General features: G+C 39.9%; 1 protein-coding gene across 7 annotated transcripts in view; it reads right to left on the reverse strand.

Moving 5' to 3' along the window:
* The window catches only part of CDIN1 (CDAN1 interacting nuclease 1), a 234,765-nt gene that overhangs the window by 19,243 nt on the left and 195,908 nt on the right, over positions 1–19,614 (reverse strand). For 5 of the 7 annotated variants that reach the window (XR_007475336.1, XR_007475337.1, XM_033435841.2 and 2 more), the window contains exon 11: positions 53–122. Coding sequence is in view for 4 of the 7 variants with exons in the window: in XM_033435841.2 (XP_033291732.1) it covers positions 53–122 (70 nt within the window). In the remaining 3 variants the exon portion in view is untranslated. Of the gene's footprint in view, positions 1–52; positions 123–908; positions 2,298–19,614 lie in introns of those variants that run through there. The other 2 variants (XM_004274025.2, XR_004485450.2) reach the window with 2 other exon arrangements.

The following is a 19,614-nucleotide window of genomic DNA, read 5'->3' on the forward strand; positions in this document are numbered from 1 at the left end:
AATAAGTAAACAAACAACACATACAGATAGACCACAGATGAGTATTCCTTACATAAAAGAGGAACAAGGAGGATTTCAGCTTCCAGTCTGGGAACGCTAGGCCCCTCACCACACTCTTCCAACTGAAAAATAGTAGATGTTATAATCACATTAGTTTTTATGTTGAATAAAGCTTAGTTTTAAATAACTTGTAACTTTATCATAGTATGTACAGTCTACTGCTGGTTCCTTCCCCACTTTTCAGGGCCAGATTTTAAAACCCCATTCATAAAGAGGAGGTGGTGCCTTTGCCAGAGAACACCGGTACCTTCTCCTAACACATTATGTCAGGGCACCAGTTGAAGAGCAAATTCTGAAATGCAAGCACGTCTTTCATTTTTTAAATGTATTTGTGCACCTTCGTCATAAATTTGTTTAATATAAAACAATCAAATTCTTGACGAAGGTTTAACAGGGTTTTCAACATCTGTGCAGATAAATGTAATTTATTTCTAAAGAAGAAAAAGCAGTTTAGAGCATGCCATGAAAACTGCTTTTAACAACATTTTAGTCTAAAATGTGTGTGTGTGTGTGTGCGTGTGTGTGTGTGTGTGTGTGTGAGTGTGTATCAAGACAACAGCAGTGGTTCCAAATCATTCTATTTTACTCATGAAACCTGCATGGTGAATTTTACACTGAAACAGAAGTTTGCCTGATGCCGCCTTACTATTTCATCTTCTTCCTCTTTCTTTTTTGTTTAATGCAACTTGCAACAGAGCTAAAATCCATGCCTGAACCTGACATGTTTGTGTCCTTCAAAAGGAAAGGCAGTAGGCAGATTTCTGCAAATCTTCTTAGGTACAAAATGAACAAAGTACAAATGGTATATTTCGTCTTTTGAAAGAACCAAGCAATGTATATAACTTGAAGGTGTTTGTAAAAGTTACATTTTTACTAATATTTCCAAACTCATTCAACATTATAAAGAATATTATGTTTTGTCAACATGAGGGCAAATATTTTACTAAGTACATTTTTGGGTATGGATTAATTTTTCACCTTCCTAAAAGATAGGTTTATAATGAATTTACTGATGTTTTCCTTTAGATTGAAATTTGGTTTGCAGTAGAAAAAGTGAATAAATGAAAGTGAACAAATACAAAACTTCTTTTGCTTACTTGAAAATTGCTCTAGGTTTATTTTTGGTACACTTAATTCATTCAAAGCCGAACAATCCTAATGCCTAAATTATTTGAGTGTTATATAATTATGCGGTATAAAATGCAGATACAAAGCAGAGTACAGAATGCGCTTTTGAAAAATTTTACTCATAAAAATACTGACTACCATACATACTGACAACTAGTTACGTTTAAAAATAAACTCTTGTCAAGGCTGGCACCCAGCTTCAGTCGTCTGCCCTCAGCCCCCAATCCAAAGAAGGAGTGTGGTTTCCAGACACAACGTAACTCATGCTTTTAAATGAGATAAATGGAAAATGGTGCTCAAATAAGTATTATAGAAAGAGGAAATTCTCATCAAGTATATTTTTTTCAGCTTGGCTTACTGCCATAGAAGTCAGGAAACCATAAAGACTGGACAAAACAAACGCAGGCTCCCAGCAAGGTCTGCCCTTGCAGGTGAGAGCGAAAATCTAGTTGCAGCCTTCATGATTCCGGCTTTGCTGGGACTGTGCTAGGTTATTCCATGACAGTAACGCAACCCTGGGTATCTGTGAGTGTACATGAAGAGAAAGGGGGAGGGAGAGAGAATGAATGGAGGCTTACCAAAAAAAAAAAAATAATAAGAGGGCGATTCAGTAACTGGGAGGAAAATTGAAAAATCACACCTTTCAGTCTCCACATTTTTTCTTTTGTTCAGTATATAAGGAGAAACCATCCGGAAGGAAGAAAGATTATGACTATCTATAAACTAACTGTTTGACAGAGACAGAAATGCTGATAATGAGTGGGCTGTGTCTGTAGTTCTTGGCTGTTCACATGAGCAAGGGGTGAAGGAAAACAGAAACTCTTGATATGTTTGTCTAAAGAGGTAGTGGTGTGACCACGGGCAGCGAGAGTTCAGCTGAAGTTCAGGGCAGATGCTGCCAGGAGTTTACACTGCAGGAAAGTAAAATTGCTTCCGGATTCATCTTTTCCTCCCAGCTTCTCTTCCAGGACCATCAGGGTCAAGCAATGCTATGGCATAAGGTGACGATGTTGGTGGGGAAACAGGCTTGGAGCAGGATGCCCCTTTCCCGGTTACAGTCTAGCTCCTGGATAAATCCGTACCAGTAGATGACTAAGCCTGGCCCAAACCTGCAAAAACATGAGAAAATAACATGCACACATAGTATCAACACAGTTCCAGAAAAAAGGTAATCTTTGAAGCATGGATAAGATGATTAAATGACTTTATTGTACGAAGTTTTTGTTTCGGTTGCTACGATTATGACTGAAAGTAGCTGAACTTACACCAAAGAGCTTCTTTCATGCAAGTGTCACCGCCTTGGACGGATTTGTTACCTTTCTTTCAAGGAACCTGAACTATTTCACTACTCTAATTACCTCTCAGTGAGGTGTTGTGACGACTTAGCTGATGAAGGACAAAAGCAGAGTAGAAACAGCATTGATTTGGGCAGCACCAGGCTTGGGATTTTAGCCTCTTGACATTTAGAGGCACTCTTTTAAAAGTTAAACCTACCTATTTTCAACTAAGGAAAAAAAAAATACTTGGAAAATAATTTTTTTTTTTTTTTTTTTGGAAAATAATTTTTAAAAAATCAACAGCTCAAGGTCTTCTTCTGGCTATAATGCTCTATTCACGTACCAATAGGGCCAGAAGTTCCTTCTGCCATTCATTCTTTCTAGTCTTAAAAACAAAAAACAAACCCATATGACAACTGGGATCCTGCAAAGAGTTCTCTCGGCCCCTTCGCTCTCTGCATTACAGCCTCTCTAAGCGTGAACATGGCATGAAATTTGGTCGTAGGTTCTCATCACGAAAGTAAGGAATAATGCCATGTAGAGTTCTGAAAAAGTCTAGACAGATGGAGGCTTGAAACCTCAATGTTTCTAAATTGTGCCTCCGAATTATCTCCAATTTGGTTAGCGGCTCACTCAGGAAGTAGCCAGCAGGAAGTTGAGACCTCTAGGCTGGGTTCATAACGATGTAATCACTATCAATCACTGTGCACACAGAGATGTTTTGCACATCAGTTTCACGTTTTTCCTACCGAGAGTACTTAATTAAAGGGCAGCTCTACTTTTGGTGTCGTGTTGCAGGAATTTTACAGTGAAAGCATAAATTATGAACGTTGGGTTAGTAAAAGGATGTCTAAAAACAGAACTGCTTTCTGTATTCTGACATTACAGCAGGCTGAACCACGCTAGGCCAAAAAGCTTTTTCCTTCCATGATTTATTATATGCTGAAGTGTACTTGCCAAACCTAACAGTACAGGATGGGCTGCAAGATACTGTATGCACAGAAACAAGTTCAGTTGGATGTCATGGAATAGTTTATTTGCCAAGCTGTACACGAGATTAATTAAAACTTTTGTATTCCCTCCATGCAGGGATAGAATCATGAGACGTTGACTCATCAGCTGAACTTGTTCTAGGGGACACAGGAGCTGTATAGGATGAGAAGCCTTGGAGCACCAGGCGCTGTGACATTTACCTGAATTCAGGGCTGATTGCAAATGCTTTTGTTTCTCAGTATCTCTGGGGAGAGTTTCCTTTGTGGTCAGAAGAATCAGGCACCTAGGGCACGAGGTATTTGGGGCCCCAGTGCTTAAATGCACACCAGGTGAAGCTCACACCTGGACGAGGTCTTGCTTCCATTTTAACCAAGGGTTTCTTAGTAACTTTTAATCACAAACAATTGTCTGCAATGGATACCAGTTGGTATCTTGATTTTACAAAGAGCTCTATGACTAGTATCAAATGATCTCAGGTTCGTCAAAACAAGTCTGGCAAGAGCAAGAAGACCTGTGATTTGGAGGACCATGTCTGAGAAGCCTCAAACCTTCCCATCAGTGAAGCAGCCCTCAGTCACAGCCTCAAGAAATCTACTGTTAACCTCAACACATTCCCCTGTTTTATTACACAGCCATTCTTGAGGCCGTGATGTCCTTTAGAAAGGCGCTCATATTTCTATGAAGGGAGGAAAAAAAAAAAAGGTGATCTAACCAGTCATGGAAAAGAACAAAAGAATATATAGAGGTCATAAACAACAAGCCCAGTGTTTTAAAGATTTAATAAAACAAAAACACATATCACCAGCCTGCGCTTTCCCTGAATCATAAGCCAAAGGACACGAAGCAAGAAGGCTCTTTATGAAAATGGCATTTTCTAGGCATGAAAGTCAGGCTGGGGAACACCTCAGTGATCAAGAAAGTGGACTTGTTTCACTTGTGAGGCAACACATGAAATCAGCACCTGGAAAAGGTTTTGCAAGATTGTGAATCTAAACATTTCATGTAGTGGTTCACTTAGGAGGACTCTCTGAAGGTAGCAACACAGATCTATGAACTGTTTTTAGTATATATGAGAAATGACTCGCAATAAGGCTCTACCCTCTATCTAAGTCATTGTTCTCTAGCTTTGGGGTGAAATTATATTTACTTGGGAAATACCAGCTCTCTCATATGACCCAAAAGCTCTGATTGACAATATGTGCTTAATTAATTAAAAACGAGGAAATACGACTCCCTTTGTAAATAAAGATTGGTAGACGGAGGCTTTCAAATTATGTAGTCTTTGAATGACAACAATAATGAGGACTTTAGAGGGTTAAAAGTTTGGAAATTTAACGGGAGAGCAAGACCTGGCCTTGTTCCCAATGCCTTGAGTGCATTTCTGACGTTTCTCCAACATCTGAGGATCCAGAGATTATCAGATGCCGGCAAATTAACCTTTCAGCAACTTGGCTGTTTATGAAGAGGCTGACCGCATTAGGCAGCATTACATAATCCATTCCTCCATTATCGGAACCAGCAGAAGGCAACATGTAGGCTGATAATTCGAAAAATCAAGCAACCCATCTCTAGTATTTCCTTCTGAAAAGTTGTAAAATGGAGTAAACAAGACCTAGGAAATTTTTATGTTGGTCAAGTACAGGCTGATGGGCCTAGAGACTTCACCTTTTTGATGCCTACTTCCATTTATTGTGGCACTACTGGACAATAATGAGATCACTGGGAAGGCAAACATAACCTCTGTGACCAATAAAAATCAGAGTCTATTCACAGAATTTAAAAGAAAACAGAGTCCTTGGATCTGAGCAAATGTGCAAAGCAGAGGGTTGGTCTGCTACTGGGATTGCAGCCCTCCCTACCAGGCTGGAGACACTCAGTAATGGGATGTATATGGATATCTGAATTGACTGTGTAAACACATTTCAAGGTTGACTATAATTTGAAGGCTACTATACTCATGGTCAAGTAATAAGATCAAAGACTCCAAATGGATTTTAAAAACTCCTGTGGAGCAGAGCCTGGAATGTAAGTGACTCTTGAACAAGTAATTCTGCTTGCAAATAAAATACCACCAAATTAGCAACAATAACAAATACCTCTTGAAAAAATGGGAGGTGAAAGTCAAGAGCCATGACAGACCTTGAGGGTATGAAAGATAAAGCTCCTCATAAATAATGGCAACCTTATAAATGTGTTTGAAATGTGTTTCTCTGGTTTCCTTCCATTTTAGCGTATTTAGAGAAATTAAGCAGGAGGCTGTGGAATGAAAGCTGGGCACCCTTCTGTGGTCTTTGTGCACAGTTGTCTCCCAGAGATTACACGGTTCATCATTTGTCTCTTTGCTACGTTGTGACCCTTTTGAGGGCAAGGACCATGTTTTATTTACATTTGTGCCCTCTGGGGCTAGCACAGTACCTGGTACATGACAGATACCCTCAAGAACAAGATGGAGAACACAGAGTTAATAATAGGATCAGACAGCTTTGTTGCACAGGTTACTGAATCAGTGGAGGCCTAGAGATGGGCAAGATGGAAGGACTCGGCTATTGCCATGGTCTGGCATTTTTATTAGTGAGCAGGATAGCACCCTAATGGCATACAAACAGATTATAGTGCTAGTAATAATAACAGTTACAACAATGTTAATTATTAACACTTTCATCGCACTTACTATGTGACAGACACTGTTCTAGGCACTTTACACGTATTGATCCATTTAACTCTCAGGTCAGCCCCATGAGGGAGGAAGATACAATTACTGTCCCTATTTTACAAATGAAGAAACTGAGGCACAGAGAAATTAAGTATCTTGCCAAAGGTCTTAGCTAAAAAGTGGAGGGACATGTTTTGGAACCCAGGACTGGATGGAGGGTCTGTGACTGTCTTGCTATGATGTAGTGATCAGTCTACTAAATATGGTAAAATGGTATTAGAATGGTATTTCTTTAACCAGAAAAAGAGGGGAAATGCCCTATGAACTTGTTAGACCACACTTAGAGTGTTGTGGAGGGTTCTGGTGTCATATTTTAAGGAGAATATCTCTAGTCTGGAAATGATCCAGAGGAGACCTCTAGGATGTTTGAGGAAGCATTAGATTAACAAAGTATATGTGACCTGAAAATGAGAACTCAGGGTGGTGATATGCTCATTCACCACCTACGGATGTTTGCAGTCCTCATGGGAGAAGGAATTAGATTCCTATTGTAGCTCTTGAGCACAGACCTAGGGCACTGTTTAAAAGTAACCAAGAATCAGATTTTGATTTAACATGAATAACAATCATTGAGTGAGTTTGGAAGTGGATCTTTCCTCAGTCAGGCCTTCGGATGAGACCACAGACCCTGAGCCAATAACTTAAATGCTGAGAGAAGGTGAAGAAGAGGGCCCAACAAGCTATACCCATATTCCTGACCCACAGAAAAGGTGAGATAACAAATGTGTGCTATTTTAAGTCATGTAGTTTTGGGTGTTTTTTTTTAATATAGCAATAGATAACTAACAGATACACCTGCACTACAGACTTGAGTAGTCAAATACCATTCTTCACGTATGCAGTATGGAGAGTCCTGTTGGCTACAGACTGGCTTTTGTCAGTTACACCTGCACCTAGACTTTATAGCAGAAGGGATTACCGAATGAGATTATCAATAAGTAGCAACTCTTCATCAAGGGGAAATCTCAGATAGGAAGCAACTCTGTTTTTACACTAACAGAGCTTCCTGGCTCCTAACTTAGACTATATACCAAGGCCCCTCCCTGCTGCATATCTAGGATGCTGGGGTTATCCAAAGAAGTATAGAAATCATAAAATAAAATGAAGAATTCTGCATATTTTCTCAAGTTCTGTGGTTTTGGTGTTAGAGTTGGTTATTGGGCTTCTGAAGCTGCAAATAGAGGGTAGAGATAGGGTGTGGGAGGTTGGTTACAGTTGAGGTGACTGCTGACAATTAGAGAAGAGACACTAAAAAAACCCAACCAACCAACCAACCAACCAAACAAACAAAAAAACAACCCAATTGTAGTAATCCAAGGCTATTTGGTGCGGGGGCAAATAGACTTTGTCAACCTCAACAGGTGCTGAGGACAGCCCAGGAAAAACAAATGCTGGTTTCATTTTGTTCAGTTAAAAAAGGCAGTAAAATCTGTAAGATATTTTTTAAAAAATTGTCACCAAGAATGTTTTAAAAATGGTACTTCAGTGAGTAAATTCTTAGTTTTCCAGAAAAATTTAGCTATCCTCAGATAGTCTCTGAGGTTGTTAGATTATGAATGTTGGACAGAATACGGTACAAGTTATAAAGGAAGTCTTTCTACAGCTCTCTGAGAAAGTCAGAGGCACAGACAGGAAATTTGGGCCCCCAAATTAAGGAAGGACTTGCTTACTCTTTCTAAACTATAAAAAAAAATACCCTCCCTTCCTTGCCATGCCTCTACATTATCCTACAACTCAGGAATTACTTGGATGGTAGTTTTACTTATGGAGAAAAGAGAAGACTATTAACTTTCTATTGTTAAGACTTTTCCTTGAGGCACCTTCTTCAGAGAGGTTGAAATGAAAGATAAATGCAGGAATTTAGAGATTTCCAATCACATATTAGATATCATTTTGCGAAATTAGCCCCCAAAACCAGCTCCCTGGTTGGTTTCCTGAAGCCTGTTTAGCTTCTATGTCTCCACAGATTTCAGAGGGCACTTGACCAGACATTATGTCTATAAAGATGCTGTCTTAATACAAATAAAATGATTCTAATACCCAACAGCAAAAAGGTAACTTTTACTGCACACTCATTACATGGCAGGCAGTGCTTCAAGCACTTTTTTTTTTGCGGTACGCAGACCTCTCACTGTTGTGGCCTCTCCCGCTGCGGAGCACAGGCTCCAGATGTGCAGGCACAGTGGCCATGGCTCACGGGCCCAGCCGCTCCGCGGCATGAACCCGTGTCCCCTGCATCGTCAGGCAGACTCTCAACCACTGCGCCACCAGGGAAGCCCGTCAAGCACTTTTACATGTACAGACTAATTTGGTATGCACAAGCCAGCCCCCTATGCAGGAAGGGTGGGGGTGATACTGTGATTATCCCCATTTCACAGATGAAAAAACTGAGGCACTAAAATGGTTAGGCTTTGAACTTAAGCAGTCTGGCTCTATGGCTTGTGCTTGTAACCACTACATTATACTGTCTCTCATTATGCCTTGTATTTACACAGCAATTTGTAACAGTCATTCACCTTTGAAAAAATATTTACAACACCTAGAAATGAGAGAGGAGCAGGGCCCTGGAAGGCAGGTGACTAATCAAAAGTTCAGTGTATGCGTTGGAATTCACCTGTCCTACAGGAATAATTCTTCAAGTATGAAGTCAATAGTTTCACACTAAAAAGTTTATCTAGCTACTCTTTTAGGTTTAAGTGTCGCCATGTTTAGGAAGTATATGTAAAGCAACGTACAATTCAGGTGAAAGAAATTAAAGTGACTGCATTTGAGGGAGCATATTTGAAGCATTTGACAATCAGGTGGAAGTAAGCTGGGGAATGAGAATCATAGCCTGTTCACATAAATGGAAATAAACAGCTGGAATAAGTTATGAGGAAAACTGAGTTATGAGGAAAACTGAGGGAAGCAACGGGTCTAAGTGAGTGTGTCAGGTGGAGATTTGTTTTCCCAGAAAAGAAGGTTCAGACTTGCTAAACAGGGTTGATACGGTGAGCTCCAAAGGCCCATTTTTGCTCCTAAAATCCTTCTAGTACAGAGATGTATCTCATATTTGTGCAATTAACTTGGCTTATCAATGTTTTCAGCTCCAAGAGGAAATAACCACGTATTTAAAAAAAATCAATACAATTTTCCATCTCTTTTGATAATATGAAGGTGAAGGGTGGTGGAAGACTCATATCCTATTGTACAATTTGCCTTTCTACATAGAATAAGAGAAAACTCATGAGACTGATCATATACTTCTCAATGAGCTACGTTACCATTTTTACATAAAAAAGGATTCTAATGCACCAGGGTTCTACAATATAAATCTGGATCAAGTCAATAAAACAAACAATTTTCAACTGAAGGATGACAAGAGGACCATGGAATGATCTGATGATTTTAGTAAAGTTTCTTGTTCATGAGGGTCTTCATAAAACAATAAAAATAAAACCTAGCTGTATTGATTCAAATCTTTGTTTCCAACCCAAATCTTATTTTTCAATTCATAAGCAAATAGAAAACGCCTCTCCAAAAGAGGAATAGCAGAGAATCTTTTTTTTTTTTTTTCTCATTTTGAGTTGCTGTGTGGGGTCTGGGATATCTTCTGAGGATGTGTGCAGACATGTGGCTGCTGGAAGTCAATTGTTTCACCATCAAAAAGACTTGCATGTGGTTTTCATGAAGAACACATTCTCAAACACACAGTTCAGGATGAAGGAGAAATATAAAACATCTTGTAATTGTTTTAAAATAAACTCTTATACTGTTTATTTAGTTTTAATCTGCGTGTTGTAGATTGGTTATGCACTTGTTAATCACTGTTGTATGTATCTCTAGACAGAGTTGTAAATAACTTTTCAGTCCAAGTGAAATATGCTTGCACATGTTTATATGCAAAGTATGTGTGTATTTATGCCTATGTATAAATATGTGTACAATAATAATAGATTAGTGATCATGCAATATAGCATCCTAAGGTTCTGGCACTATGGTCAATTTCATATACAATGCGAATATTCTTTTTTGGTAATATATAGAGATGAAGTAAAAATATAAATTGATTGTTTCATTTGCTTTTTTTGCTTGGCAGTTCTGTGTTTGCAAATTGAAATGACTAAAGAAAGAGAATCCTAGTTACGAATATTCTCGTTCAATTCATGGATCTTGGTTAGTAAAATTGCAGTTCTCTTTGTAACATCAACTCACTGTCTATAATTTTGAAAACAAAAAAGGAAAATATATGAGAAATACTGATTCACCCTTGGCCTTTATGCCACATAGAAAATAAACAGAAAATACATTATTTTGAAGAAAATTTAAAATGTATATAAATACACAACCACAACCACCTGAAATTCTCCCTGGTGTTTATACAACTCGGCATTTTCATGTCTACATTAAATTGCCTGGAAAAGTGCTTAATTTCCACTCCACTTTGTCCTGTGTTGGAAATTCTTAGATGCTATACTAACAGTCTTTCCAGCCTATAGTAAATCTCTTCTCCAAAGAGAAAAACTGAGGTAGGCAGGATAGAAAACAAAGGCAGAAGCTTTTTTATATTTAATCTGTTGTCTTTAATATCTGTTTTCTTGGAGAAACACTAACCCCTGGCAGTGAGGCAGGCTCTCTGCATGTGCCCATTAAGAGTCTATATATAAGCCTGCATATTCATCCTGCGTGGAGCACAAGTCACACAAGAAAGGATATTCCTCTCCTTTAGATACTTACAGTTCAAATTTTAATAATGTAGAACCATGCACATGTAAGTGTAAAATATAAGTTTCTGAATATTGAATAATTATTATTGAATAATAAAATAATAAACGAACAAAGTGCCAAAAGGTTCACAGCAAAAGAATAATTAGAACAATAACATGGTGTTCTAGAAGTTTTCCTAGACAAGGCGAGTTCCCAGCTATGCTGCATTTATTCATACAATGGCCCTTTTAATTTTTTCCATTATACACACATGTTTTTTGAGGGAAGAATGAAGACTGGGGTTAGGGGTCCCAAGAGATGTAGAGGGATGGCAGAATCAGAAGCATATTGAGACGATTTCATTGTAAGACTAGAGAATGAGTTTAAGTATGATAGCCCTGTTTTTTTGTTTCAAATGAGGATGTGTAGAGTGGACAGTACACATCCTCAAATGGGAAGAAGAGAGAAACACCAAATGCAGTGAAAGAAACCGAAACCATAAAAATCACAAAGTACCCAAGGTCATATTTACTTTGAAAAACACTTAAGTACTAAGAGTGAGAGAACACTTCAGGCGGACCTTGGGTGCAAATCATATCTATCTCCCTAGAATTTATACCCCAGCCTTCTTCCAAAAGTTGGGGTAGTTTACAAAATTGGTTGTGTGAATTATTACATGTTTTCTCAGTTATTTCCCCAGGGAAACGTGCCAAAGGCAAACCCATCATTTCAGCTGATTTAGGGTTTGATGCCAGGGGATTTATAATTGATATGACAACCATAATGGAAAGTGATCATCACACTGGCAACACATGGGCTGACAGTGCGCTAGTCCATTTTGGTGTTTGCCAGTTAGAGACTTGCTCGGATAAATTTTGAGGTTATTTCTGAACTTTTCATTACCAACTTCCTGAATACTAGAAACTAGAAATGTGTTATAAAACAGAAAAGATTTTATCACATAAACATTGCTTACCCCAAATATATTTTTTTCACGTAGTCTTTTATTATTAGGTAGAGGGGGGATGGGGTCTCTTTTTCCTCGGCTCAGTTCACAGAAGATCACAGGGTAACCCAGACTTCAGTCAGACATTTATCTCAAGACACAAAGAGATTTATGGGTTCTGGATATATAAAAGTCTGCTTAAAATAAAAAAATTATCGGAATTTTCATACTTGGCAAAGTCAAATAACTAAAGGATTAAGGCTGATACATGTTTGCCCTATAAATCTATCGTTAACCAAATGTGACACAATGCTTCAGGTATGTCAGATCCCAACTTGCTCTAAATGTGTAGTTAAAAATTTCTCTTAATCACAGTAAATATTTCACGATAAGGAAAATCTCTCTGGCTAACCATCACAGTCCTCAAAAGCAAACCTCCCAATTTTACATATCCATAAAGGCAAATACTGGAAAGAGGAGAAAAAAATCCGAAGGTAGAACCATCTAGGTCATTAGGAAAAGTGGTCAGGCAAGGAAAAACAATTTACAAAATACGGTTCTTAGAAAAAAATAAAATAGAGATAATCCAGCCTTGCAGTTATTAAACAAACACTTCTAGAATGCAAGCTCCATGAGGACAGCTTGTATTTCACCGCACACAGGAGTCAGCCAATAAATATTGCATGAATGAATACCACTATAGAGCCCCTGCCTCAGGAGAAGCTGTGAATGCTATCATGCATTTGGAAAAAAAAAATCTTTTGCTGATAACTCTCCACCGTGTAGGGAAGAAAAGTCATTTTTAAAGGTGAGAAAACGAGCTTTAAAAATATGCCCAAGTTGCACACTGAAGAGCTAGCTCCCCGAGGGGCTATTAGGAATCTCTGCTTTCCAGGTTGTTACGGGGGAGATGATGCTGTGTTCTAAAAGCTGGGAGGAAACACGAGTACTGTTCCCTAGAAGGGCCACTCCTGATGGCTGACGTGGTGACTGTGAGGTGGGTAGGAATTAACTGCTAAGAAGAAAAACTAAGCACTTGGGAGCCAATCACTGCACACAGGTGGCTCTCTCTTCCTTGAAATACAATCAATTCAGGTAGGCTTTTGTTTACAGTAGCTTTTATCTAGAAGATAAGGTTGTAAAAACATCAATCAAAATGAAGTACTACTGTTTCTGGCCATATCTCAGCAGGTTCATCTGTTTTATTTCTTCCTCCCTTTCCAAATACCTTAAGGTGTTTAAGATGAGTGAAGAGATATCAAACTATTAAAGTGAACTGTGTTTGTATGACACACGGATTTGCACCCCATGAACCACAAATACCATCCCTACGGTGCCTGCGCATTCCCAGGTTCAGGAGGAGCCTGTGTTCCTGTTGCTTTGCTTTTCGATCACATATAAACTTTACAGAATGATCTTTACGCCATTTTCAATAGTGCTGCTTTAAGAAAATGAGTTGATGGCTTCTCTATGTTGGTGTGAGGCTTTTAACTTATTTCTACCCTGCCCTTTCCCCCAAAAGGTGTGTATAATAAAATAGCAAAATAGAAATAGAAAATTGAGCTCAGGAAAAGAAGAATGCATTTTACGGTTAAACTGAACTTCGAAGGTCAACGGCACAGTTAACAAAATTTTAAATTTAAGCCCATAATGACCCTACCTGATTTTATTTTTAACTGCATTACTTATTTAATGCCAGATCCGTACAATGAAGCTCTGAGGCATGGATGTTTCCAAGTGATGAGGGTAACTGTTGAGGGAGTGAAAAGGCACACTGGCTCAACTCCAGAGAATAGTTACCAACAGGGCAGTGAGGTGGGCAGGAGAGGCCTGACCGTCACGCACAGACAGACGCATGGGAGGGCAGCTGTACTGGTGGTCACCTGGAAACAGACCTTAAAGCTAGACACAGCCAGCAGGCCCCCCACCCCCCACCCCGGGCTGGATGCAGGTTGTACTGAGGGTCTGCATGGTGGAAAATATCTTATCTGTCCTTCTTCAGATTACAAGTCATTCGTCAGGGCTGGGCTCTGTGAGTAATTTTTCTGCTTGATCCCCTTCTAAATACAACTAGAGTAAGGCATTCTAGTAAATGTAATGCCTGGTGGTTAACCCATTTCAGACTCAAGTCACCTAGATTCAAAGGATACTTGACTGACTTTGCTCCAAGTTTATCTTGCTGCCATAGTCCCAATCTTTGGAACTGGTAGAAGATACAGACTATTTGATTTTTATTTCTTTGAGGAAAATAACACCGCTGATAATCATACTTATAATAATAGCCATAAACATAATCATAACAGCAGCTGGTACATACTGAACGATCACCACGTGCCAGCTACTCCTCTAAGCTATTTATACGTATTATCTCATTTAAAACAAAAGCCCTATGAGTAGTAGCCAATAGTAGTACTTACACTTTCATGTTGAGGAAACTGTTCTAAAGCTGTGCTAAACTGACCATAATGATGACAATGAAGAGAATTAACACCTGCATGCTTACCGTGTGCCTAGCACTGCACTAACCATGTACGTTATTTTCATTTACTACATGCAATAAACCTACGAGGTATGAAGTGTTACTAGCGCCATTTTACAAACGAGAAAATAGAGACACGGAGAGGTGAGGCCACTTACTCATGCGAGGAGATAAAGCTCGAAAGTGGTGCAGGTGTTAACCCATGTCCTCTGCGTGCAGGGCTCCCTCCCTGAGTAGCTGTGCTACAAGGCCTTCTGCGCTTCAGACTCCCTCCCCCAAATACTCTTCCAAACCCTTACAACATCACTACCAACCACCTTCCCATGCCAATCTCAAGGTAAGGCTCCTGTCTGTCTAGGTTCAATACGAATGCTTTACTAAAGGATTCTTCCACGCTGGACAAATCTTTCCTCTTCTGTAAAATGTGGAGGCTGGAAGACATCATCTTTAATGTACCTTTCATTTTTAACTTCCTGTGTCTTGTTCTCCATCTGTAAAGCAGGTATAATAGAACTTGTATCCTGGAATTCAAGGTGGATTTGAGAATAAATAAGCTTCACAGCACTTTAATTTGTTGTTAATTCATTGTTGCCCCCTTACAAAAATTCTGCCCGATAGTGGAATGTAATAAAGAAACCTCCTAACCCTTGTTCCCCTCTCCCCAACCAATGAATGGGTAGATCTATGTCCAGAGGACTGGAAATAGACCCATTAGGAGAAAGAAAACCTGGTCAAATAATAATCCAGGCAGTATTGGGAAGTACTTTATCCAGGGAGAAAACAAGATGAAGAACTGGGTAGGAAGTGTGAGTAGAGCAGAGTCAAAACATTTCCTCCATTTCTAACTAGACTAGATGCTTCTCGGAGCCAGAAAGCAGGAAAGGTCACATCATACAGTCATTCCTGCCCTTAAAAAGAAAAGCTGATCCGCTTCATGGGACCAGGAGAAACTCTACTTCAAAAGAGACTTGACAAAAAACGCTGATGATGTCAGTGATTTAAATTTTATTTAAATATAGGTTCCTGCTCTTAATGACATGACTCCGCTGAGCCTGTTCCCACATTCTGGCCCCAGGTCATCCACTAAGAAGGGCTGCACACACAGATTTCAGAACAGTGCCTTGAGATTTCATTTTACCATCCCAGATACATTTCTTGTTAGACCAAGGGCATTTTGAAGTCTCCCCAAGCTTAGCAGTTCATCTTTGTAATAAATGGTTTCAGTATTTTTAAAAAGGGAGAACATAAAAGGAACAACCTTGAGCATTTTTTTTAACATCTTTATTGGAGTATAATTGCTTTACAATGGTGTGTTAGTTTCTGCTTTATAACAAGGTGAGTCAGTTATACATATACATATGTTCCCATATCTCTTCCCTCTTACGTCTCCCCTCCTCCCACCCTCCCTATCCCACCCCTCTAGGTGGTCAGAAAGCACTGAGCTGATCTCCCTGTGCTATGCGGCTGCTTCCCACTAGCTATCTACCTTACGTTTGGCAGTGTATATATGTCCATGCCTCTCTCTCACTTTGTCACAGCTTACCCTTCCCCCTCCCCATATCCTCAAGTCCATTCTCTAGTAGGTCTGTGTCTTTATTCCCACCTTACCCCTAGGTTCTTCATGACATTTTTTTTTCTTAGATTCCATATATATGCGTTAGCATACGGTATTTGTCTTTCTCTTTCTGACTTACTTCACTCTGTATGACAGACTGTAGGTCCATCCACCTCACTACGAATAACTCAATTTCGTTTCTTTTTATGGCTGAGTAATATTCCATTGTATACATGTGCCACATCTTCTTTATCCATTCATCCAATGATGGACACTTAGGTTGCTTCCATCTCCTGGCTATTGTAAGTAGAGCTGCAGTAAACATTGTGGTACATGACTTTTTGAATTATGGTTTTCTCAGGTATATGCCCAGTAGTGGGATTGCTGGGTCATATGGTAGTTCTATTTGTAGTTTTTTAAGGAACCTCCATACCGTTCTCCATAGTGGCTGTACCAATTCACATTCCCACCAGCAGTGCAAGAGTGTTCCCTTTTCTCCACACCCTCTCCAGCATTTATTGTTTGTTTGTAGATTTTTTGATGATGGCCATTCTGACCAGTGTGAGATGGTATCTCATTGTAGTTTTGATCTGCATTTCTCTAATGATTAATGATGTTGAGCATTCTTTCATTGTTTGTTGGCAATCTGTATATCCTTGAGCATTTTCAACTAATACTTAAGGACTCTGGAAACAGAATAAAGGAAACTTCTGACTTAGGAAACAAATGAAGGTTGATATTTGAAACTGTCCCGACAAACTTTTTGGACACTGAGGCTGGCCTTTGAGGCAGATGGGGTCTTTAGGAAGCTCAGCGGCTAGCACCAATTCTAAAGGTGGCCAAACCCTTTGTTTTCTCATGGTTAACGAAGCTATTTTATCAGTTAATTGCAGGAAAAAAATATGAGACTAAGGGCAGAATTTTTTTTTAAGTAACAGGTGAAGGATCACGTGTGAGTGTGGAAAACTGCAGGGCTGGACTCAAAGGAGGGACACACTTTAGTGAACTCTGGGTTCCATTCCTCAGCTAATGGTGGGCAAAACACTTCAGAGTTCTTAAAATACGTTCACAAATTATACAGTAACATCTGACCCTCAAAACATGTTTTATTTTGACTTGACAAATAAGGAAACTGAGGTACTCAGAGGTCGAGTGACTTGTTTAAGGTCACATGGGAGCCACGGACAGTGGTGCATGAACCCAGCTCTCCCTCCTTTCTGTGCAGTGTTGCTGTGTGCATGTAAAACCACCTCCCCTGTTTTCCTGGCTGCAGAACATCCTTTTCTGAAAAGGATGCCATGTTCTGGGGATACAGCGATAACAGGGACACAGTCCCTGTCTTCCAGGGGCTCTCAGGTGTAAGGGGGATAAGCAGGTTAAAAGGCAGTGTACGGAGGAGATAGATGTTGTAGAACTGTGCAAAAGGCTCTGCAGTGGCCCCAGGCAGGTCAGGGAAGGCTCTGAGCAGAGGTCAGGTGACCTTTGGAGGGAATCTGGAAGTCAGGTTTGCTCTCCTCTCTGTAAGACAGGGAGGATGCTTTGGGTGGAGGGAGAAGCACACACAGACAGTGATGAGAAAAAGCCTGGCGCCTTTGGGGGCAGCACAGAAAAGTTCAGAATAAACAAAGATCATGGGCCTGGCACAGGACACAGCTGGAAAAGCGCGGTGGGAGCGAGGCTGCTGAGGGCCAGAGGGGCACTGCCTAGCAGACTAAGGTGCCGTGAGGGCCGAGGGGCTGGTACACAAGTAGAGACCGTTCCTCCGATCCCATGGAACAGGCACACCAGCCCTTTGCCCCAGGCTAATCGTCTTTTATGAAACCCAAATGCCCGGGGCCATGTTTCTGTACGGAATTTGTGAGCTAAATATTTACTTTGTGTAGGGCCAAAGTATCTACTACAGCTCACTTATTTGGGGGTAAACACATTAGAGAAGAGTATACATTAAAACAAATCTCTCCCCTTCCCCACATTTCCACTCCATACAGAAAAAAGACCGCCTGAAAACTATACTGAGGGCTCAACTTTCCGGAGTCGCTGGGACAACGTATGTGTATATAAACAGTCACAGCCCAGCTCCACGGGGTCCCTCCAGTTTGTATTCTTGGAGAGGTCTGCAGGCACGAGATGACTGGCCAACAGTTTCCTTAGTGACTTACACAGCGAAACCTTATTTAACGGAACAGGAGTCATTAGCTACATTTTACGAAGATAAGGACTTCCAGGAGTGAGTTCTCATCTGGTTGTTTTTTGATTAAAAGCAAGACAAGGGAGAGAGAGAGCTCCACTGAGCCTGCAGTTTTCCTTGGCAAACTCAGCGGCTCTGAGTTCGCCCCACGAAGGCCACTGGGGCTGGGGCTGTGGTTTGACTCCAGCGAGTTGAAAGCAATCTGTCAATGTGGGGAGGAGTTACGGAGGTTATTTTAAACATTTAGTTCAGCTTTGGACTGTCTTCTTTTAGAGGCATTCCTGGCTGCAAACTGCCTCATCCTGGGTGACATAAGACAAGCTATTGAATGAGGTTAGACTAAGGTCCCCACAGACAGAGAGGTGGTCCACCCATGTTGCCATTAGCTGATTAATAGGTGTTTATTTTTAGGGCTTGAACTAACAGGCCATGCTAAGGCCAATGCAAGATGATATTTGAAGTAATCTGTGAGTGCCTCATGCTTGCAAAAGACCTTACTTTTTTGTGTGGTTGCTCATATACCTGAAGTCCTTGTCAGACCAGTAAAATTTCATGTCAAAGATAGAGAAAACCCCACCCCACTACATTACAGAGAGGGCCGCTGCAAAAACAGATCCATTATCACTATTTTAAAAAAATACTTGTTGAGAGGAAAGGGAAGAAAAATATGACCAACCAGTTATGGCAACTGGTTCAGTCCAAATTCTCATTCAGCGCTAGATACTAAATAATGAAAATTCCTAACATTAGGTCCAAGGCCTTGCACAAAAAATAACTAGACTTGCTATTTATTTATTTATTTATTTATGCTATTTATTTTTGAATGAGACATTGTGACTGCAGATATATGCCATTATAAAGCCTACTTGCATGTATGGAATTTATTTTGATTTATGAACTTTATGATTCTAAAGGATTCTGAAGCTAAATGGCAAAATGAACTGGTCTCTCGTTGCCAAACTCTAAGTTTAAAGGATGTTACAATTACGTATTTATGTTTATTTGTTTAATGCTTACCTCCCTCATAGACAGCATGTTCCATAAAAGCAATGTCTCGTCTACATTACCATCACCTGGCATTTAGTGCTATATGGCACATAACAGATGTCGAATAAAAATCTGTTGAATGAATGAATGGAAAGTAGAAAAGTTCCACAGAGGATCTTTGCACAGCTATTTCACTTAGGGGTAGTCTAGATCTTGAACCCAATGGCATACAGAGAATGGGCTGAATAGTCTGAAAAACAGTGCTGTTGTTTGCTTTACTTAATCATTTGCCTTTGTTTACTTGATAAGCTCTCCTACTTCCCCAAGGAGGATCATTGTGGTGTTGACTGCCACAGTCAGAGGGAAGTTAAAGTGACTGGCTTTCATACTGCATACTTTTTCTTCGAGCTATTTTTTGCTGGAATATCTTTACAGGAAAATGAGCTGGAAACTTCTTTTAGTTTGGATTTGTCACCTCAGCCTTGTGACACGTAATAGTACAACACTGGCACTCTTTCCTTACCTTCTGGGTTAACACAAATCCACCTCTAGCCATACTTCTGAGTGATAACAGCTCTGGGAAAGAGGGATTTAGAATGTAA

Source organism: Orcinus orca, chromosome 2 (genome assembly GCF_937001465.1).
Source record: "Orcinus orca chromosome 2, mOrcOrc1.1, whole genome shotgun sequence".
Classification (NCBI taxonomy): domain Eukaryota; kingdom Metazoa; phylum Chordata; class Mammalia; order Artiodactyla; family Delphinidae; genus Orcinus; species Orcinus orca.